The 24,472-nt window shown below is 37.5% G+C and overlaps 1 protein-coding gene across 1 annotated transcript in view; it reads right to left on the reverse strand.

Annotated features, from left to right (window-relative positions):
• LOC124642434 (division abnormally delayed protein) overlaps positions 1-22,274 on the reverse strand; it is a 96,933-nt gene extending 74,659 nt beyond the window's left edge. The window contains exon 1 of the mRNA XM_047180852.1: positions 22,028-22,274. Within this exon, the coding sequence (XP_047036808.1) occupies positions 22,028-22,154 (127 nt within the window). The 5' untranslated portion in view covers positions 22,155-22,274. The remainder of the gene's footprint in view (positions 1-22,027) is intronic.
• Between the last annotated feature and the right edge of the window lie 2,198 nt (positions 22,275-24,472).

The raw sequence follows: 24,472 nt of genomic DNA on the forward strand, positions 1-24,472 counted from the left end.
CAACAATAAATAGATATTAGGTACAAACGATTTCCTGTAAGACATCAAAGCGCTTGAGTGGTTAGCTACAAGTATTGGCTTGGTTCCATCGGGAGCGACCTATTCTTGCGAAAGGTCAGTGCGGCTCAACACTACTCTGAAAGTTCCGCACTATTGCGAGTTACATGTATGTCATGATGGATGTTTATTTAGATACTTTTTGACCTGAATGAACGTAAATTTAGGTAAAAGTAGTGGTAAACGCATAATGGTTTTCATGGAATAAAATGAACTGTATAAAGTTTACGCTTACTGCTGCAGTTTTTTTTTACTTAACGATCGTATTGTGTGCCAATGTAAATAATATTGCGGCGTTAATGGAATACTTACTTAGCGCTTTAGTATGTAAACGTTGCAAAAGCTTTACCAGGCGTAAGTATATTGCCAATAGTAAAATAAGGACTAACACCACTTTTACCAGCTCTCCACTTAGTTATTTCCATTTTGATAATACAACCAGTCACTGATTCAATTAAATCATAAATTAGCCTATCGACGATCTCCTCAATAAAGTGCAAATTGAATCTAATCGATAAATAGGCGTAACTCGATTCCAACTCGATATTTCTGTAGCACAGCAAATTAATACATTGCATCGTAACCGGTCCACCACGGTTTCAAAATGGAGGAATTTCCAAACTTTATGGTCACCAACTGGGATATTTAGGCCCTAATCTTTGGAACGCGGTGCAAGTTTCTAACTCCTTTCAACAAGCCGAGCACTGGCCTGAGTTTTGTCACCAATTTCAACATAATATGTATAGGAGGTGACCAGGTACGTATAGTACCACGAAGACTATGTATTCTACATTAGATAAACCAAAGATTACAATCGTGGTACAATCTATGAACTGGCATATGTAAGTGTCGAATTAACGATGTAATCGGAAAGGCTGTGTCGATACTTATCTGTTACCAAACTTTGCTGTGGGTGGCTTAACCATAGTACCTTCGTCAAATTATTGGTCCACTCGCCCACTATTTTTTCATATAAATAAATAAATAACTTATTAACACTCGCCGAAAGTTGACCTCAGTGAGCGAAGCCCATACGAAGTAATCTGACCGTATATGGTATGCGTAGGCGCAATGTGGGTGTCCGAAAGTGACGGCTAAGCTCCGTGAACATTGATATCGCGTAATCAGAAAAAAACCGTTTGCATTTTCCGATCTTATGCGTCGGAACATAAATGTAATCTTGTCCATTTTGGTTTACTGAATGAGTTATCGTAAATATCCGATAAATAAGGTCAAAAACATACCTGTAAATTACGTGGTTTTATTAAGCTAAAATTGTTAGTTATTTTAAAAACAAGCTGGTAAAACTGCTACCGGATATTGTGTTAGGATAGGATCTGAACTAGAATAAAGTAGCAAAACGATGCCTTGAAAAAATTTCTTACTGTCGCGCCAACTTAGAAACTCTATGTAAATCGACAAACCAACCACTGCTACCTATATGCAATAAAATTATTCGGTGATAATATCAATTGCGCATAACATTAATGTATTCAGATACTAATTGAGACCAGCGAGTGGGCGGAGCCTGGTCACATAGCTTAGTCAATACGATCGAGATAAACTACTGATCAACTGTCGGATATACCCGATACCATACTCAGATATTTAATTTTCATAAACCAACAGATTTATTCTAACAGGAATAGATATATTTCCATTTAAGTGGTTTATAAATGTATTTCAAAATACTTGGCGGTTAAATAAATTTTGTCGTATCTTAATTGTAGTGTTATTGTGGTTGTTTAAAGTACTATACTATTTGATTCTGTAAGCTTAATAATTTAAATACCAAGTAGGTAAGTAGTAGTAAAATGAATACAGCTGCAGAAGTGAGTTCGGAACGAGTGTTGTAAAATTAGGAAAAGTCACAAGTTTGACTATAATTCCATAAAACTTCTGTAAAAACTTTTTAGGTATCTAATTTCCATCCAATTACAAGTTCTAAGGTAGCAATAACTTTCAACTAATTCCAGCGTCATTAATATGAATTACTTTTAACACGAGAAGTTGTATCCAAACCTTCACAACGTAAAACTTTACGCACTAGCTGTTTTCTTGCGACTTCACCCGCGTCCCGTTGGAACTATTGCTCGTACCAGGGTAAAATATAGCCTACTCTAGCTTTCTTACTGTGAAAGAATAAAAGGTTTTTTTTTTATCGGTTTAGTAGTTTCGGAGCCTTCATTGTACAAACAGAGAAACAAACAAAAAATGTTTTCTTTTTATTATATTAGTATGAAAGTGTAGATAAAATATAGATTTTCGTAACAGGGTCATTTACTAGTGACAGATATATTGCAACACTTCGCTGGACCATAAACTGTTCTCACGTAAGTTGACAACAACTTTGGTGCTATAAATTGTTATCTGCGAGACAGTATTGGTTTTGTAAGTCAAATTTAGTTTTAAACCAAAGTTCATGTTGAATTTATTAGACAGTTGTCTTAGGAGCCGTAAAATTGAAATTACTGCCAGAATGGAACCAAGACATCACTTTTGCGCGAGTAAAGTTAAACTTACTCTTTTCAGCTAACTGTAGAAGAATAGATTACCTGCAAAAAAGAAAAACAAGCAGTTAATAATAATCCTCAGTATAATCAAAAAAATAAAACGTCTTATCATGACGACCTCATTTGCGTTAAGGCAAACGTGCGTAAACTTGCTGAACTTTCAAACATAACGGCCGACTATAAGGAACTTCTCGTTTGACCTCTAAAGTTTCACGCTTTCCATGAATAATTCAACATTTTTTAAGTTTCATGTCTTCATAATTTTTCAAGCTGAAAACACGGTTATTTTATGAATAGCATCTCATTTAAAATTTGAGGATCCTTGCCAAGTTAGCGACTGAATTAGACCGGACTTAAGCTGCAGCTTTAACATAAATAAGTATAAAGATGTCAATCTCAATTAAGAGTCCTGCTATAAATATGCAATTAAATGGAGACATGGCCGTTGAAGTAGATTTAATTTACTGCTGGCAATTAAATCAATGATTAACAACATTATCTTGAGCAATTGGACACCAAACTGAGCAAGTGGAATCGTAACTTAGTGCAGAGTACAAAAATTAGGAAAGGCCAATAATAATGAGTAAAAGAGCTCGATTTGGCCAAGTTTATCAGCGTAAACACGAGGAAGGAACTTTTTAATGGGCAAGTTGTTGCGAAGTTCAGTTGTTAAGTCTGAACAATCGCCGAAAGCGGTGCTCCACAACTTTGAACACGCTTGTAAATGAAAAATTGGCCGCGAACCATCGCCAACTACTTAACGTTCTTCTTTTGCGTTCTAGTTTTAAAGACCATGAGACCGTTCGCTTTGCTTTTAACTTCTTCATACATATTACTTGACGATACGGTTTTATGCAAGCAGTTTGTAAAGATTCGTAATATTTTACAGTATTAGAGTTTGGTAACAGGAAAATGAGAGATTAATTTAACAAAAATAAATAAATTAAATGATAAATAGATGCAGATAAAAGCGTTCTGAATAGAAATTGGCTATAACTATTTCATAAACTGTTAATTTTCTAGCTTCCTAGGAAGTTGAAATCGATACTTATGACGCACGATAAAATACTGTCATTGTATTTTATTTTTCTACTTATAAATATTATGTTATTACCCAAGTTGTTTTGTTAAATTTATCTCTATGTGCGGAAGCGGTAATAGACAAATTAATTAGCACATCCGCAGACTTCGTATGAGAACTAACATTATAGTTATTTCAAGACGTCCAAAATCAAATTAACGTGTCGAATCATTATTATAATGTATGCATATTATATCAATAACTAGTTTTATCTCTAAAAAATACCAATTATTCGCACATGGACTGATATTTGGTTTAAATTGTGGATAATTTATAGTTGGATTAAAATTGTAATGCATTCGATTCGATAACACTAAAACACTTTTAATTAAGATATCTTCACAATCAAAGATTTAGCTAAAATTCTAGCCGTTACCAGTATCTGTTGTATTGACTACTAGAGATATAATTTTGATATTACTGTTACAGCCCCCACTGCTGGGCACAGGCCTACTCTCATACGGAGAAGGATTGAGCATTAATCATCACGCTTGCTCAATGTGACCCCTTTTGCCTTTTACCCGTCGATATAGTCCAGGTTTCCTCAAGATGTTTTCCTTCACCTTTTTATCCGCCATTGGTGTCCCAGATATACATACTTAGATATTATTAGAGATACTTAGAACATTTGATATTAGTAATAACAAATTCCTATCTCTAGTATGTAAAACATCACATAAATAGGATTGGGAAGGCGGTAACTGTCCATATGTTCGTCATTTATCATAGGTATTTATTTGTCATTACTTTGTCGCGTACCGCGCGTCTGACTGATCTTCAGCTGTTTTTTACTCGATGTCTTTATTTGGCAGCACTGAGTCGCAATTTATAAAGCTTTTTGTACTGAATAAGCTTATCATTTTTATGAGAATATATACGCGGTACCTACTGTAGGCTTTGGTGACGTCATAGACAATACGGTGGTTTCAAGGCTTGAATGCAGATGTGTCACTAGATAAGTGAATGATGTTGTGTTGATAGTGAATAAGCAATTAAAGATTCCATATTAGACAGATCATTTGAACTGGTGTTTTGACTAAATATTTGTTTGTATTCTTATCAAAATGTAATAAAGAGGTTGGTAAAGTGAAATGATCAGGGAAGCTGGGCCAACTACCATGTTGGATACATAGCAGAAAAGAAATGGAAAGAGAGATTGAAATGTAAGTTGCACAGTATTTATAATGTATATCAATAATATACCTACAGATGGCCCGTTAATAGACATGATTTTTTTTGTTATTTATCTGCTAACAGCTTCTTATTTAGAATAGCGAGAGAGATTAGCATTCTCACATATGTAGGTGAAAACAGCTACTTAAAATAAAGTAACACCAATACTAGAATATACAAAAGCAATTAAAAGATGCTAATGCTTTAACGACGTTCACGCTTGCGCATAATTCTATTGTCAGTGATGTAGCCTGAGCATACATTTAAACTATTTAGTAATAACCATTAAGTCTATTTTTAAAAGCCATCGCAATGTTTGTAATAGTGGAACCTCTGTGAAAATGACCAACTTTCGGAAAAAATAATTTCTATCTGCCAATTCCTATCTGACGCCTTTGTATTATTGGTCAGTCTGTCTGTTGGTGACTTTTTGGTGTTAATAAACTGAAAATTTCAAGATTATTCCTACACACGTACAGTAGAAGTGGACATTAAAACTACTCGTAGGTAACGCCTAAAGGTACGTTTTGAAAGCTATCTGCTGACCGCACTTGCAGCGACTGCATGAAATCAGCCGCAGTCGGCAGCCTGCTTTCAAAAAGTACCTCTATTATGTCTATTCTCAGTCTATGATTATAACCGACATTTACAACTATAGAACGTGTTAGAATAGTCATTCGATCGTGTTATGTTTTTGCGCGTTTGAGATTTGTCAATCAATCAGAACGACAGCGGATACACGTACAAATACAATGATAATAATATGTATAATATGCACAAAAAATAGTGTAAATATACATTAAGATATAGATATGGAAGCGTCAATGGCCTATAAGCTGATGTGGTCATAAAGCCCCGTGTCACTTTCAGAGGAAAAAACTGGTCGTTTTTGTGAGAGGAAATTTATTAATTTCGGTCCAGGATGTGGTCTATGATTGGTTGGATTGTGTTCTTCTTATATCGGATTAGTTGCATATAATAGCTTAACTCGTTAATAATCTTATTATAGCCTCCTAGGTATAGATTAGTCTACACATCACAGGAGAAGTTAAGAATTGGTGCACAACAGACCTCCAGTATAAAAGTACATATTTATTATAGTTATTGATACATTTTAAAAGTATCTTACTCCAACAATTAAAAAGGTAAGCAAATTCGCTGTATATAATCACGATTACTTCCATCTCATTTAACAGAATCTCAATTCCCTTTTAACGGTTATGGCCATTTTCTACACCCTCCTTGCAAAATAGGACTGCAACGGTCCTCCTCCCACTTGGTAGCAACATCATAGACTTGTAGTAACACCTCTATAAAACCCGTCAAAGAAAAACATTCATCATTCTTCTGTTACCATCATCCCGTCGACTATGATAAAAGGGATAAGCCGTTTGTCATCCAGTCCACGTACAGGAAAATAGATTATTGCGAGAACTTGTAGCCGATGTAGTTACACGAGCGACAGTTTCTAACCCTAATGCATTATTACGACACATGCACTTCCAATTGGACACTACAATGCACCGACCAGAATATCATACTTCATATTTTCGGTTACGGAAAACTCGACCTTAAAGCCTAGAGGTATATAAGGAAATAGGTTGGTTTTTCTCTCAAAAATACGCTTCGACTATCATAATGAAACTTAATGAAGCTTTTACCCACTGTGATAAAGGAAAGCTTCATAGAATTTACACACTGCTCAGACAGGCCTAGTTTTCAATTCTGGCACGCACATTGAAATGGTCACAAAACCACGTAAAAGCACGATGTCACCCGAACAAGCGTCGGTAATATCTCGGAACGTGTCGTGAATGCTGCGCCGCGTCGTGTCGCAACGCCTCGCGCGTCGCCCACACAACTATGCTGCTCCAACTGCTCTTAAAAATACTCCAAATTGCCCTTATTAGTATTAAATAGGCAATGGCGGGTAATGGTGACAAATTTGTCAGATAAAACGAATGTATCTTGAATATTAATTCATCTAATGAAAATTCCTTCCTCTCCGTACAGTAATAGGCGTCCATCGATAAACGTTCGAGTTGTGTAATAACCATTTGGGTGACGATAATTTTAATTGTAGATGACTTTTTAGGCCGTGTTCGTATCGCTACAGCCCGTTACAGTAATTTCGAATAATTACAGAACCTAACGAAATTTTAATTATATGGTAATGCGATACGTTCCCAACACGCCTTGGTGTTAAAATTGGTTTAGAAATTGATGTCATAAAATCTTTGTAGCTCAGTCACTAATTGTAATCAATTTACTCCGGCGCCGGGATAGCTCATGCATCATTCATGATCATTGATCATTTACTGTTGATACGTAAAAACTGCACTCAAACTGTACCAAACTGGTACATTTGTAGTTTAGAGCGGACGGACACGTTCGAACCAAATACGTCAAAATCAACGCGTGTCAATTTTATAAATGAGCTGTGTGCCTTTGATCGCGGCCGTCGGGCGACCGTGGGACACACTCGGCCGCTCGTCCCACATTGAGTGGCCACAATACAGCACATTCGGACACCTATAGTTAACATGATAAAATAGGCTTTTATGTCGCTCGTGGGCGGTACGCAAGTAACATACGAGCGTAATTGTTGTTGTAAACTTAGATCCGAGTTACTGTTGAATTTGGGAAAGGCCGACAACGGAAGCGAAACGTGTTCTGTAATCGTACTTTTGATCCCTGACCGGTCCAGCTATGACAAATATTTGTTGATCGGATAAAAGTTTTGTTAGAAAATACAACACAAAATATTTTTTGCAGAATAAAAATCCGCTATAAGCAATTTAAATTGGAATACACCGGAGATAAAAAAATACATTCCGATCCAACATTTATAAAGCCAAGTAGTAGCGCAACTTAAAAATCAGGCGTTGTCACGAAACGTCTAGGAACTGTGTCCCGTCGGCCTTCGGCGACACTGATTGATATTGATAGGGGAAGCGGCCGACACGCCGGCTGCCCGGATCAACCGCGCAAGATTGATACACTGACCCTGCGTTTTCTTAGGCTCCGCTAAACAAACATTGCGGGACATTCAATTACTGGATGCCTTTCACATTCCGCAATGTTAATGTAACAGAATAAACAAGTAAACTTTATCATTTCGTTTGACCGTTTTTCAGTCGATTTTATTTTAAATTAATTACAAATCCTTGAAATTACATCGTGAAATATTCGCAATCGGACTTTAAATGTACTTAAAACAGCATTTAAACGTTTAATTACGAGTTAAATTAAAACAATTACTGAACCAATGTTTACAATTAATGAAGTTTACCGAAATGCTCGTAATTTTTGATCGTTCAAAGTTGATTGAACAAGGCGCATATACGTATATAAAACAACAGTATATCACAAGTGGTCTGAAAAAGCCTGAAATGCCTGAAACCCTGTAAAGTTCAATCAATCTCATTTAAAGCCTGGCTTCGCGGTACATCTATAATGGATGTCGTACCTATCGACAAAATTGCCGATGTTACGTAAACCGAACATTGTCTAATGCTGCGGTTACACTATATAAGTATAATAGGGATAATGTAGACATGGATGTTATTTGGATCCCTACGTTATTGTATTGCAAGAAGTAGATTTTTATGGACGCATTTTATGCCTAAAGAAGAAAGTTTGTTGAACAACGAATGTGCGGAAGTATAGAACCTATTCAGAAAATCCTATAATTTGTTAGAAGCTAATTAGAAAAGAGTATTTTGCCTTTCTTCAATAATTGATTACGAACATACAATAACAAGCACCGAACTATTTATCATAAAATAAACAAATAAGCCCTTGGTGCACAGCGTCTGCCTGTTTGCGCTCGAGGCCGCGTCGCTCGAAGCGACATCTGTCGGCAGGCAGACGACTCATTAGCATTGTTATCGAGGCTGGCAACACCGACGACAATTCTGTCGCAGCCATTGCGGTGTCACCCAGGGCATATCTTACAAAACTAGAATCTGCATTACTTAGAATATTCAATAGAAGCCTTAGTACATAGTGGCTTTGTGTATTGTTGTTGATTTCTATGGGAATCTGAACGAGAAATTTGAAATTCGCTTAAATCATTTATTGCAGATGTTAATTTCCCAACAACTGCCATTGGTGGCAAAACCGCAAAAGCCTGTTGGATCTCTTATTTAATTATTTTATGTTCCATAATTAAATTGGATATGTGTATAATTACTAAAAAGATATTTATTTGCTTGAGATAAACATCTGTATCGCTTTACATAAAATATTCAGATTATGTTTATAATCATCATATTTTATGAACCAGTATTGCTAGTTAATTGCTGTAATTTCTTGACAAACTTTATCCTTATCTATGTATAGTTTATTCATATTTCATATACGCCGCCGACGAGAGCAAAAATATTTCTGTATTTTACAAAAGCCATTAAAAAGCCGTGTGTGCACCACTTTATAGTTAGGTCGTTACGGTTTCAGCACTGAAGCGGAACTTTTATAGAGCACCGAATAAGAGCAAAAACTTGTGAGCGCTGCCGCCTCGGCTTACCCAAAAATGACATGTCGAGCGATAGCGATGTCCAACCGACGCGACGCTTCAGAACCAACCACTTCAAACTTAATACTCCGCACAAATAAAACGAAAGAGAAACCCCACACGAGATACTTTCAGTATAAAATATGAGGCCATCTGTAGAAAGAGTATTTACGTTAAATAATTTACGGACACTATTGAATTGGAGCCAAATGGATTTAAATTATTCGATTAGTTGGCAGTTTTAATCGAGCCCACGTTACGCAACGCTCGTTCATTGATTTGATGAATGTGCTATTTAACGTCGTGATACACAACAATATAAACGTGCCTTCTGAATGAAGTATAGCGGCGGAGGAAGTTGCTACACTTGCAACGTGACAAAAGTGGAACACTCGGGGAATATATTACTGCTCCAGCTGGGCGAAGCTCGCCCTTCTGCCAAATATTTGTCGGTAACCCATACAGCCATTTTTGGTCGCAGATATGATAAAGATGTAACAAGTCGCAACAGTTTCGTAACTGATACGACACAACGTGACTGTGTAGGGATTAGCTTTTGTGAGTTGTAACGGTTCAGTAAAAATGTGACGGAAACTAGATTCAGTAACTTTGTGTGGTCGCTGTGTCGATACTTTACAGCTTAATTTGTAACCACACATTTTAGAAACTTTGCGTTTGGTTTGTAACCAGTGTGCAATGTTGACACAATTGTGTTGTAACTGGGTAGTAACATGTGTAGTCGATGTTCCAGAACACTTTAACAATAACTTGCATATATAAAAACATGACGAGAGCCAGTTATTCTCAAACTGTCTATGTTTTCTGCCATTATCAACCATTTAATGAAATTTAAAATGAGTAAACAACCAAAAACCTTACGTAAATTCCGATGGACTTCAACTTTTTACAGAAGAGTAAAAGAAATAAGTACGTCCCAAAATATCTCAAGTACCTAATTGTACTCGTACACAAGTTTTTTTTTTTTTATTATAATACCTAATATTTTTTTCATGATGTGCATTGTTGGTAGGGCACATTGACGGATACCCATTTTATTGAACTTAAAACTTATTCTTTTCTAGGCCATTTACAGGAAAACAGTACGGAATTTAGTGGAGGAGCTTAGTGGTATAGTCCCTAGTGCCAAAGTTTCAACTTTCGAGCTCCAAATCGCTGTTTTTTCGTTTTCTCGGCCAAAACAAGACGTCTTCGTCTTTAACTCAAGTACTCGGCACAAGCGATATTAATTCTGATGAGCCTCCTTTGGTTAGAACAATGAAAAAAGGCATCTTGACTTGATAAAAACTTTGGGAAACACTGTAACCAAATATTAAGAGAAACCATCTTAAAAATCTAGTAATTTTGTAACAATTTACCGTAACATGTCGACACGTGTCGACACATTATCGTAACTTTGTGACTAGTTGCGACGAGCATATTTTTCATAACAAACATCAAAAATGTTTTTTCATAGTTCATTATTTATCAATTTTATGAGTAAATCTTGCTAAAATAATTTGTATTAGGATTAAAATATTTGATATTGTATTTAAATGGAAGCTTTTAAGCACTCGATGTGCATAATTTTATATTTTTATTTTATTTAACAAAAGTTTTTCTTTCGCCAGAATTATGAAAACATGATATTACGGTGGCGCGTTGGAAATATCAACATATTCAAAGAAATTACACAGTAAACTTTTTTTCCCAATAAGATTTGAGCATTATAAACCATATTAATTAATAAAAACTAAAACTTTGTTAACTTACCTTGAGTTCATCAACTCAAGGTAAGTAAACCATCATTATGGGATTTCTTGTATTTTGTATTCGTCGTGTCACTCACGCACGAGCCAACGAAATTGATCGAACGAATGAATGATTGAATGATTAGTGCTAACTCTGGTTAAAATATGGTAACAATGTTACGACACGGCGACGTAAATTAGAAACCAAATGTTACTTGTTTATTGTGTCGAGATCTTCCCCATTTTTAGTTGCAGCGACGGCGCTAACACGGAACGTCGACGAGATTATGTTTCGAGATAGATCAGTGTCGACGCTAAGTGTCGAAACGGTTACGTTAAGTTCGCAAAAATGGTTATATGGGAAGGTCAAGGTGAGGGGGAATTAGGCCGCGACGCCGTAACACTCGGAACATAAATCTGATCCGCGCTGGAGTTGTCACTTCAGTTCAGCTTCAATCGTAAAAACTTCGATGTATTTGGAATTTATTTCAACTATCCTCATAAATATATATTAGATAGGAGCTGTTAGTGCTCTTCCTCACATATCAATTTCCATAAATTCCGGGAGTTATGCAGCGAGTCGTAAGTGCAAATCGAACGTTTCCAAATAGGGCAGTGGCACCGTACTGTGATGAAAGTAATGCGCATTCAAGCCGCATTTCGTCCCGCGCATGCAGAGCGCGCAAACACGAACATTACTTAACGCGCATTCTATATAAATAACTCCCCTTTTACATTCTTAAATACACTTGCAGATTAGTTGTCCGCAACAATCAGATCTTATGAGTACTTTGTATTCCACAAATGCAAACCATATCTCCGTGTGCTCCATTTGATTTCCCGCGAGACATTCACGTTCTCTCTTTAACGTCCGCTTTATCAAATATGTAAAAATCCGTATTGAACTACTTGAATACTATAACCACTATTTTATTACTTCATAATAGGAAAAGTAGGAAAAGTGAGAAATATTTTCAGATCGCAAACGTAAAATTGAAATAGTTGTGTAAGAATTTATATTGAAGCAATGTAGTGTACGATCGCTGAGTCAGCTCTCCACTCGTCTTAAAAATCGAATAAAAGGGAGCATGAATCGATACCGCTTGCCATCGGGAAGTGAATCGGAACGAAGTATTCGAGTTATGGCAATATTATATCGAGTGACAATTCGATCGGCGAAGTGGCTTGTCACGCACTGATTTACAAGGCATGTGACCTGTCGTGCTCCATTATGTATGCACATACATGAATATATAGCCTCTCATATGCTTTATATTGAAGAACTTTACATTGCATTATCCTTTTTTATAAAAGCGAGAATATTGCACTTAACATATAAAAAATATAAATACTTCAATATTGAAGTACATCCTTAATATGTACGTTACATCTATTTTAAAGACTTTTTTGATCACATCCAATAAATTTTCCTCTTCTCTTCTTAATTACTTGACGGTACACAAAACATAGTGGGTTTTCAAAAGACGTGAGTATTCGCATAACATGTGGTTTTCCACGCAACATGACGCGGCCGGATCTTCTAAATATATTTTATGTTGTGGAACGAACGCGAGTACGGGAAAATGGTAATATTTGCACATGGGAGATACCTTCTACAAGTCTTCATGTCAAGGCTATTGCATTTAGGGCCAAGAATTAATAAACTACATAAAAACTGATTATTTTCAAAATGGAATATGATTTTAGAAATGTTACTTCCATATAGGAATATTTCGATATTTTCGACTCTGTCCCACGGTTTCAATGTTGTTGTTTGTCATAGAAATGTAATAAAAACACCAGGTGCAATACTAAGATATCAACTTGACATTTAAACTATATTTCAATATTTTTCTTTGACGTCACAAGTATGCCTGTTTAATTCTTATCGTTAATTAATGTATTTTTAAAGGACTTCCTACTCCAATAGAGAATAAATTAATTCTTAATCCTTCAAACGGTTCATGAATTAATTTGAAAAAAAATATCGCTTTTCTTTTTTATATTTTTGTTATCAACACACAAATGCTCGATTCAAAAAATATTTGTTCAGTATATTGTAAACGGTCAAACGGCTCGAAAGTGCATTTTTATTTATAAGCAAGAGTGACATCTAAGATAAAACTTATCTGTGATACTACTTACTATATAAAAAAACCCTAATGACACCAATATCCAAGAACAATTTTGCCAACAATCTGCCTCCTTTTCTCCAAAACCCAGGTTAACAAAGAACAATTTAACCTGGAACGTGTGCACATTACGTCGGCATGCACATAATAGCCCCCACGTTAGAACTCCAACAAGTTAGAGGTACATCTAATTAATTAGTGAGGCTGCAGCCAGTGTCAAAGCGCGTTGAATTTCTCGTGACTTGCCACAAGTTAAACTTGATATAACTATCTACAAATGTGAATAGTTCGTCGGGATGTAGCCGCAGTTTCACTTCCATTCTGAGTGAATTAACTTCGTGGAACAAATGTCCTTTCTGTCATGCTAAATGTGTGCGAAATGGACCCATCTTAAACAGTATCTATAAGATAAACAGAATGTTAAAAAATTTAGTTTTAGAATGATGTAGGTACCGAAAGAAACCCTAGAATGAGGTCTCGTTACGATCGTATAATTAATTTTGATTTAAGGCTTCAGAAATAATTTGGCCTCCTCAAATGACTAGCTATTTTAATAATAAATTGTTACAAGTCATAAAATACGAGCGGTATACAATTACCAAAACCTACAACTTTTATGAACGAATACTTCTAATAAGAACGTCACAAAAACGGGGTCAGCGACGTCTGACTACTGCCTTTACTAATAATATAGTCCTGCGTACATAATAGTAGAGTATAAACATATGAATAACGTATCAGTGTCTCTAAACACATAGTGTGGGGCACATCCGTCATCAAGTCTATCCATCATCGTCTGGTATCTGAAAGCAATCAGCGAGATGACGCAGTCAGTGGCGATCTGCCATCGAGATATGACGGGCCCCGCCGTCAGCCACTCAATTTATCGCTTGATTAGATTAATTTAATCCATGACACTGAAATGGCCCTCTTCCTGTACCATCGGAACTTGCCATCAAACCTCGTTAAAGATAAGAATTCGATCGAAAACGTCTCCCAGATGAATACAGGGAATGGGCCTAGGGATTTGCAGCCGTGAGAACGTTATTGAAATTCATTTTTCGTTTAAGATAACCCGGTTACGGGAATCGTGGGTGCGAACCCAAACATCTCGTATTTGAGGGCTTTTATCTCACCTCTTTAGTATTCCACAAAGGTGAGAACAAAAAATATCTAGTTTTATCTTCGAATATGTTTCCGAATTAAACGTGGCGTGTCTTAATTATTCAGTAAAAAAGAACGCGTTAATTAAAATGTTAGTAAAACAATTATGTCTAGCCTGTCAGAGCAGACATACAAAATACTATTCACCGCACGTTTTGACAATAGCATTTGAGCAATAAACCTTTTTAAACCGTAGACTAGAATTATCTCAAGTTCTTAACATTTTAAGTGCCACTAAGTTAACAATATAAGTAAAAGTAGACGAGCTTTTGTCACGTCGGTTGTGAGACAAAAATTAGTCATAGCTCACAGGTAAAGAGATTATTGTAACAGCCCAACAGGTAACTTCATGATAACAAAGATATATAAGAAAAGAATATTGTTAAAAAAACTTCAAGTGTAAAAATGTGTTTAAAAAATGTCTACATTCATTGAGCTAACAAACATGAGGACGTTGCAGGATTCCGCACGAAAATAGAGCGGATCCGAGCGAATTAACACGAGCTCACACATTACTGTTTATGACTAACAGGATGAGTAGGATCTAAAGTTTGACGGTAAATATAGCGAAATATCTAAAACACAACTTCGTACGAATTATAAACAATCTCGTATAGCCAATACAAAAGAAATCCTGGTTATCAACACTTTAGACTAAGGCCCATTTTGGGCCTCCACGTCCTTTTTTTCAAAATTCGGGGTGAACAGTTGTTTTAAGAAAAAGCGGAGATTATTTTATAGGTGAACCTGAGTCCTAGCGACATTGACAAACAGCAAAATTAACAGAATACACGGCTGATTCTTGTGTTTGATAACAGAACATTGGTCAATATTATGATGCTAATGCATGACTATGAATTATGCCATAATGATTAATCATTATAAAATTATGATAATAAGTACTTTATAGAAACTGAAACCGAAATTAAATATTTTAGGAGTACTGTCCGTAACTTTAGCGTAGGACTTGGGTCGCTCAGTAATAACAGTAATTTACAAAACTAAATTCTACTACTGTAAAGGTTACCTACACGTGCGTGTTTTACATAATAACATCTATTGTATCGAAATAATATATAACAATATTATTGTATTTTTTATAGACAACATTTTTCCTAAATATCAGAGTCGGATAATTAATCCGGCCGATAATATCAGGTAATAAAGCGGATCAAAGGATTCTTTTGATGTTTCCATCTATTAAATACACCACGTTAATGTCAATATTTTTATTAGCAGGTATCTGTAGGCTTCATTGATTTAAGGGTCACAGGGAACTTAAGATTTGGAGATACTCGATCCTGGCGGGGATTTGGAGCGATCCAAAATTATATAGAACAGAATTTTACCATTCTGATTCGAAGGAACCTATTTTTAGAACATGATTTAGTGTATGAAATGGAGTAGAGTTATGTAAATACATACAAAAATGTCAAAATCTGACAGAAGACCTTTAGAAAAGAATTTAGAATGCGGAACAGTACATTATATGCAAAAAGAGGACCGTATCATACATTCTGGAGAATTTACTACCTACACCGATCTTAGTTCTCCAGGAAACTGTCACTACTCCCAGTTCGATTGTATCTAGTAGACAGTCGAACAGGTGGTCGCGACCCGGTCAGATAGTGTGGTGACCCCACACTATCGGTTTCACATCGGACCGCTCCTTGGCTTCCCGGCTCCGATTACAAGACCGCACTGACTCACAGGTTCAATTTGAAGGAACGATCGATGGAAATTAACCCTACGATGTCCGAAATCTTCCATGAGGAAAAATATCGATTGGTCAATTTCATTCAATTTATTTCTTGTGTGTTGTTTTTGTTGATTATGTCAATAGTAAGTTACGGCTATGTAAAATAATGCCAGAAGTTCTCGTAGAGGCGACGCCTTCTCAGAATTTGAACTTAAACTTTTTAAAATCTCCTGCTAACGATCCGCTACATTTGTACAAGAAATAGTTCTATGAATGCTACCCGCGATTGTTGTGAAAAGGATGGAAACCCTCCCCTCCATGTTCTAAAAGGGAAAGCAGAAAACTACTCTTCCACAAAGTGTAATAAAATAGACATCTATCTCACTTTAAAGTTACTTAGCTATCATGTCCATTGAAGCATTGGAATTTAGAAAGATAGCAACTCAAATACAGAAATCCAATCCAAAACACACAATTTCCTGACTCCCAGACATATTTCTCCCGCCACGTTTATCTAGCAACAAGAAACAAATTAACCTTTCTTTAATCTAACATCGTACTGCACGGTACATACCTATGAGCGACTATGTCCGCTCTGAACTGCGATAACCCGTGCTCCGATACTCCGGTACAGAAGACCGACGAATAATTAGCACGGCTGTCTTATCTTAGTTTAATTAATTCTATCGGAGTCTCGATCGATGTAAACCGCTGCTACCGCCGAATTTAATTTAATCCTAATCGTTTGTCTGTCCAGAGGTCAGTGGTCTAACGGGTTATGTTTAATTAGGGTTGTGTAAGACCTAGGGTTATGTTTGTTTGTCTAACGGTAGTTCTGAGAATACCTGGGTTATGTTCCTTCAGGTGGACGGAAGCCAAATTGGTTGAGTCTTTAAATGACTCACTAATGGCAAGAACTCTATTGGTGATGTTTTATTGAAATTGAAAACCAGCGTGATTGTAATGTCTAAGACAATGTTTACAATAAAATGATAAATAATTGTGAATTATGAACAAAATATTCTTCCATGTTTATGTAAACGTACTCATCATTCATTCAGACCGTTTGACCAATAAAAAAGGCTGTTAACGCTTTAATTGCTCGTAATCACGTTATTAACTAAACAAGTTGTTTTAAACGGCGGCTGTAAATATACAAACACATTCATGCTTCGACGGAGATAGATATATCATTTATCCCATGAATAACAATAAGTGTACACCATACAGAAAGCCATTAGTATAAATAGCTATTAGACGCAACTTCCGTTATAATTCCACCTTCTTTAACGTATTCCTGCTATAAATGCCGGTTAATGACTATTATGATACTGCTACGTTTCGCTCCAGAAGGTTTTCTGAGGAAACAAAAGGAAATAAGTGTTACAAAGATAGCAGACAATAGCCGGGTGCCACCCTTGTTGATAATAACACTTTTTAACTAACAAAAGTTTGTCAAAACGTATAAACAAAAGTGAGCTGCAGCTCGCTCGCGGGCTGTACCTGCGCGCAGGTAATGGCGGCGCCCACAATGGCATTCCGAGCATCCGAAATGAATCAAAATTCGGCGCAACAACGATGACTAACGCCTCGGACCCAACTGATAAATTACAATAATAATGGCCACCTCTATTGTTGTTATTGGGGATGATTTCATTAGGATGCGCCCGCGCACCTGCCCTCCCGACCCGACGCCTCCAAACCTTACCGTTAACTGTCAAACATATGATTAGTGTTTCTAGTTAATTCGTTAACAAAAACTACCAACCATGCGTTCAGTTGCCGGCCGGTGAATAGGAGAGGGGTCGGACAGGCCAGCGCCACAGAATTAACAAGTGTATCCCTAAATGTCATTTATGGACAGGTCAGACGTGTTTATTGGAGTGAGCCAACAAGTCCCCACTAAAACGACTGGTTCCATTATTTGTACGCGGCGGCGACCTCCCGCACCGACGGGAACAATGAAAGTGAGAGAGGGCAGGAATGCAGGCGGGGGTGCGGGCAGGTGCGGCGCGCGGGGGGCGGGTTCCCGGTTCCCAGGCGAGGAATGCCAGCACAAGCAACAAAGCCTACCCGCCGCCATTCACCCCGCGCCCGCCGCCCCCGCGCCGCTAGCGGTTCCGTCCCAGACACGTAATTTTTCGTGACTTTCCCCTAAGTAGCTTTTACGATGCCGTGAATCGGTACTCAATACGTTCGATATTCAAAAATCGTCGCGTGCCCCTATTCGTTAGGCCGCAAAAGGTAAATTCGCTTTATTTTTACCGACGTGATAGGCTAATAAATTATGTACGGTCGGTGCGGGGTACTCTGTGCGGAATTCATTATGAATCGGCGTCGCGTTAGGTCATGCGACTCGCTGTAATGTAGCGCAAAAATAATGTACATACTGTGTGATTATAATAAAGTGTTATTGTTCCATTCATGCAGCCCGGCGAGGTTCAGGGTCGGGTGTCCAGTAGCCAACAGCTGACTCTTAATTATTGCTATTTTTTATTATAAACACATATTTTCTATAGAGTTCTGGACCGCAGCGGTAGGTTTCCTTGAAACGCACGTCATGCAGCTAAACAATGGGAATCAATTTACAGACTGTTCCTAGTGAGTAGCGTCTAGTTTTGCAAATTATTCACATTCAGTAGTAACGCAGCACAAAAAAAGAATAGGTAAACGTACATAACTTCAAACAAAGAAGAAATACCGACCATTGAAAAAAAAATATAATGCTGGAAAGCTGTTTGAAGAGTCGGATGAAATTATTTGGGAAGCATTTTTAAAGATATTGTCATTCAAAAGAATTGATTGAGATTTCTATCAGTATTGAAATAAGTCACTTGCTTCTACAAAAATGGCGATAAGATTGAAGGGACATTCTCTTATTCTTTACAAGACACTTAGCTAAATTAAATTCTGTCAACTTTAAACAAATTAAAATAATTGAAATATAAAAGCTCAAACCGCAAAACTAGTTCTCAACCATTTTTTAAAGCTACAATCGCAGCTATTGTAGTTCAAAAACATTTAAAAATGTCCTCAAACTAGACTGATGTGAGTTTTACGATCCCGTAGACAATAACGATGTTTTTATCGCGACCACAGATAAACAAACAGGTGAGAACCGACGATTTAATTTCGAAAAAGTTTTTACTTAATTTGGCTATCTATGCTGCCAATGTGTTTATTGTATGATTCATGTCAGTTATCGTCTGGGAATGTTTTATATACATATACTATTATACTTTATATGTGTAATGTATGTATAAGTTTTAATCAAGCGTTATCATTAGTTATGTAAACAAGTATGTTTAAGTTAGTTGCCAAGGGTTTCTTAATGTTGTTTTATTCAAATTGTTTCAATTAAATAAGAGATTAAATAAGCTCAATTTTGTGATCGTGTTATGTATTCTGACAATATTATATTGCAATGGTGATGTATCGATATATTATTTATCTCAACCTCACCATTATGGAACTTTTTCCGATCTCGTTATGAAATAGTTTTTGTTAAAGTGGGTGTAACATTAGGAGCTAACTATTTTTTGAATCGAGCTTTTCCAACCATTCGTAACGCTACCAGTCAATCCTGAATCCAGACACTGACACTTATTTTCATTTCTTTATGCTGAATTCGTATGCTTTGTATATTCGCTACCACATCGTCGTCATACTAATTCACTCTGATAAACATTTAATCCCAAATAAAGCCCTCTGAAGTTCGCAACACTTCAACGCTTCAGGCATACAAACAGTAGTGTTTGGTTCTTACAGTATATTATATAGTCCTGACTAACTGATAGGTGTCAGGAACGCATTCTCTGAACGGCCGACCTATAACCATCGCAAAGTCACTATCAACTAACTTCGGCCCAGCAAACTTATTTGAAGAGAACTAATTAAAACTTCACTATAATTACATTATAATCCAATCTGCTACATTCGACATAGGGACCGCTTCGCGGCGCGTGCGACGGTCAGACTTGCAGACGATATCTGATCTCACCAGATGATAGCTGACACTGTCAGCATTGTGACAGCTGTTACCATGTGATCATTGATTGTTGCATGTACTGGGTTACTGACACATCCTGTGTTGTGGACTGAGATACCAAGATAATGAAGATATAAAGTAATATGATGAACAGTGCAAAGGGTGCTCTTGTTAGGTTGCGTTGCCCTGCTAAATAATAACAGTATTACGAATATTTTTAGGAGAGACGTTTTCACAGGTTTCAAATGGAGCCTTTTCTATCAATCCCTTTTGATCTGGGGTATATCACATTTTGATGTCCAATTACAATTTTTGTGTCTCTATTCCGTTATGGAACAGTTCACGTACCCTTTTAACCATGCCTACCCAACATAGTTTGTATATGTATACAAGACCTATGTCTGGATCAAAAATTATGGAGGTTTGCCAGCTGATCATGTTTCCGTCAACTCAACAACTGTCACGTTACCAAATGTCACGCTAATTGGAAACTAAATCAAAACTAATACAAAGGAACGTAAATCATACACAACACGCATGTCCAGAAGTCATTACAGCAAGAAGTTTTACACTGAACCTTAAAACGTCTGTTGTAAAACATGAGTTAAAGGCGAAAACCATCATCATCCTCCGAGCCTTTTCCCAACTATGTTGGGGTCGGCTTCCAGTCTAACCGGATTCAGCTGAGTACCAGTGCTTTACAAGAAGCGACTGCCTATCTGACCTCCTCAACCCAGTTACCCAGGCAACCCGATACCCCTTGATTAGACTGGTGTCAGACTTACTGGCTTCTGACTACCCGTAACGACTGCCAAGGATGTTCAATGACAGCCAGGACCTACAGTTTAACGTGCCATCCGAAACACAGTCATTTGGTGTCTAAGCTATACTTAGAAAGTACATACAAACTTAGAAAAGTTGCATTGGTACTTGCCTGACTTGGAATCGAACCCGCGCCCTCATACTCGAGAGGTTGGTTCTTTGCCCACTAGGCCACCACGACTTTTTTCGACTTTTTAAAGGCGAAAACCAATGGTTAAGTTAATCGCTACTGCAGCTTTAACTGCACCGGCTTAAACATCGGCATATTGTGGAGAAAATAGCAGTTAATTACGCCGTCGTTAATATTACCAGTTGTTACTGAGAACCTGGGTTAAAAGTACCACGAATGATGTACTTTAAGAGTTAAGAGCCTGCAAGCACGGCGGTCGCAGATAGAAGACTAAAGAAATGAATTTAGTGCTGTCAAACTGACTAGATAACAAAATATTTTCAAATTCAGGGATTGCTACTTATGACAATACTGAAATTCTTCTTAGATAAACCTTTTTCAGAACTTTGCTTTTAAGTTCTATTCATTATTCATTAATCTATCCCGAATCCCTTACTTTTCAAAAATAAATCGTCATACAAAACTGAACATTCGTATAAAAATACACGAATAAAGCTATACTTAAAGGTAACAGAAACCTATTCGAGCATAAAAACAGCCTTATTTACACGAGCCGAGAGGGATGAAACTGGATTCTGCCAGGCTTGCAGAACGCAGCCTAACGACCCTACCGGGAGTCGTACCCTAATACCGGACGACCATGTATAAAACATTACGTGCAATATGCATAGCGGTGCATATAGCATGCATTGATATGCAACTGCTATCTCGTACATTGCACCTAGTTACTGCACACTTGTGAACTTAACTTTTATAGTGCAACGGACAGTTAAGGGCTCTACATGAATTCAAAATATATTTCAAATGCTAACTCAAACAAATAGACCTCCAAAATCCTAAATGAGAGACGAGTGTTTCAGAGAGCCCTTACATGGGCCCTTTTCCCAAAACTTTTCAACAAAACTTATTTCGCAACCCGTTCAATTGTGAACTTCGCAAAGTGAGGGAAATCCATTGGCTTGTATGTGCTGGTCTGTCTGGAGGAGGTGTTTATATAACCGCACCTGATACATAGTCATCATCAGCTGTTACGTTGTGCCGCTGGAGGAAGTCGCCGGCCAGGGCGCACGGCACGCCGGCCGCCGCCGCCAGCGCCGGCGCAGCCAACAACACCAGCACTAAACACCTCATGTTCACCAGACACACTAATCAAAACAAAGTTCTCAAATAAACTCAGTTCTAGTGCAACACACTCGCGAGCGCGCGTTCGTCTTGTGGAGCGGAGAGCGCGGCACGTGCTCCCACATCGGTGCGCCGTCCCGGACTGCCGGCCGCCGCACCGCCGCACGCCGCCGCCGGCCGCACCGCAACCAACTTTTATTACACACAGCTGAAATAAAATTATTACATTCGCGAGCATTTTTACCTAAACCGGCCTTAATTGTGATCGGACAATTATATAAGTGACGTCATAATACGTGTTAAATCTACTAAAAGTTACTGGTCAAAAAAACGTAAAAGCTTGGAGCGTTGCAAATTGTCGAATTTTGAGACGAATCATTTGAATCCAAATATGTCGGCGATTGTAGTTTTTATGTAGCTGTAAAGTGTAGTAAAAAGTGTAGGCATGGTGGTGTTTTTGGAGTTGTCGGCGGCAGCGACGTTGGTGCTGCGGCGGTGCGCGCGCACGCTATCGAGCGCCGCGCGCCACTCGCTCCGCAACCGCGAGGCGCGACGGCTGCTCATATACACACCTAGTAAACAAATCCGCCACAACAACAAGCATCGCCTTTCATTCTACGCTATTCATAGACAACACACAAATGACAGGTTATGTATAAACAACAATAGCATGCTATATTTTTTCCGCAAATATGTCTAAACATTCGCGGAACGCAATGTTAATGTATTCTGCCTTGGGACACAACTTACATTCCTACTGACCGAAAATAAAATCAGTCAGCCATTCAGTTTTTCTCACAATTAAATTTTAACAATTGACAAATTAACCATGAACTCCCAAAGCACAGGTTACAATGTAATTAAATTTTATTTCATCAAAATAATCAAGTTAACAACTCCCAACCCGTAAAAGTTATGGCTGTATCATAAATAGTTTATCTAACATCTACATACCTCGCCTAATGTTCTGAGATATGACGTATATAATGAGGTAGACATGCTTCGAATACCCAACGTAATAATTAAATGTTCTCAAACCTCAATTTCCAATGTCAAGGATGAATCCCGAGCTGCATACGAGAATACCAACCGAGGAACGAACCAAGGAGGTTTCTTTTAACCTTTTTTGTAGTAATAGACAATGGTAGAGCGTCGAAACTGAGGCATTGGGATGATGAATGCGTGGCGATGGCATATTTAGAATTTATCACCGCTAGATAATCCAGGTAGGGCGTTCATTGAAGCTCTTTGCCCGCGTCGCCGCCCGCCGCGCGGGGCCTGTGAGCGAGCGCCCGGAGACGCCGCGCCAAGCTATAAGCGGTAGCGGGTGATGCTGTTTATAATAAGAATTATACATTTAAATGAAGGAAGATCATGTAAACACCTTTACAATAATAATCGATTCGATTTATCTATGGAGTGCGTGATGAAAATAAATACCAATATAAGTATTTCCTTAATTATATAAGAATATGATGATATAACAATACAGAACAATAGCATGACCCGACGTAATTGCCAAGATACATTCCTTGCAATATGGTTTAAGACATTATACTCTACTACATAATAAAATAAATGTAGTTGTGTACTAACCAACCCGTGGGAATGTAAAACTTTAGTATTTCGTGGAACAAGCTCGTATAATCGATACTGATCCTCTTAACGTGAGCTTTGAACAAATCCCTTCCTCACATTGTTTTCATTTATTTTCTAGTACATCACTCGGTTAAGAGATAAGTGACGATCGCTGTACGGACACCGCTGTCGAAATAAATGCTCTTTAGGAATGTTCATGTTTTTTTTTTCAGTTTTAGTCTGACTCAGGAGATTATAAGAAGGTAATGTTATGTTGTTTAGCAAGAAAGGCCTATTAGTAGTCAATCCTTCCCGGAACAGGTGCAAGTTGTTTATGTATGCTAACCTAATTCCAAATTATAAACTTCATATTTTTTAATTATTTTAACCGTCATCCGCTTATGAAGTGCACCACCCGTGGGTATATTTATGTGGTCCCAAACTACAGTCCACACCGGCCATGACTGTTACTGGTAATAAAAGGGACGTCTCATTTATTATTGACAAATATTTCGCGCTGAAAAAATACTATTGTACCTTAACGGAAGGCGCCACATTCTAAACTTTATTGTATTTATCATATAGAATATATACGAGCCACTTTGGCGGTGTTTTTATGGCATAAATAATAAAAGACAGGAAATTATATCGATTCTCGTCTCGAACGGAGGCATTTCTCGAGTGCGTTTATGTCTTTTGTATGTAGGAATGTGCGCAGACGCATCCTTAGATGTATTCAGCGTTCTTTT

Source organism: Helicoverpa zea, chromosome 2, assembly GCF_022581195.2.
Source record: "Helicoverpa zea isolate HzStark_Cry1AcR chromosome 2, ilHelZeax1.1, whole genome shotgun sequence".
NCBI classification, from domain to species: domain Eukaryota; kingdom Metazoa; phylum Arthropoda; class Insecta; order Lepidoptera; family Noctuidae; genus Helicoverpa; species Helicoverpa zea.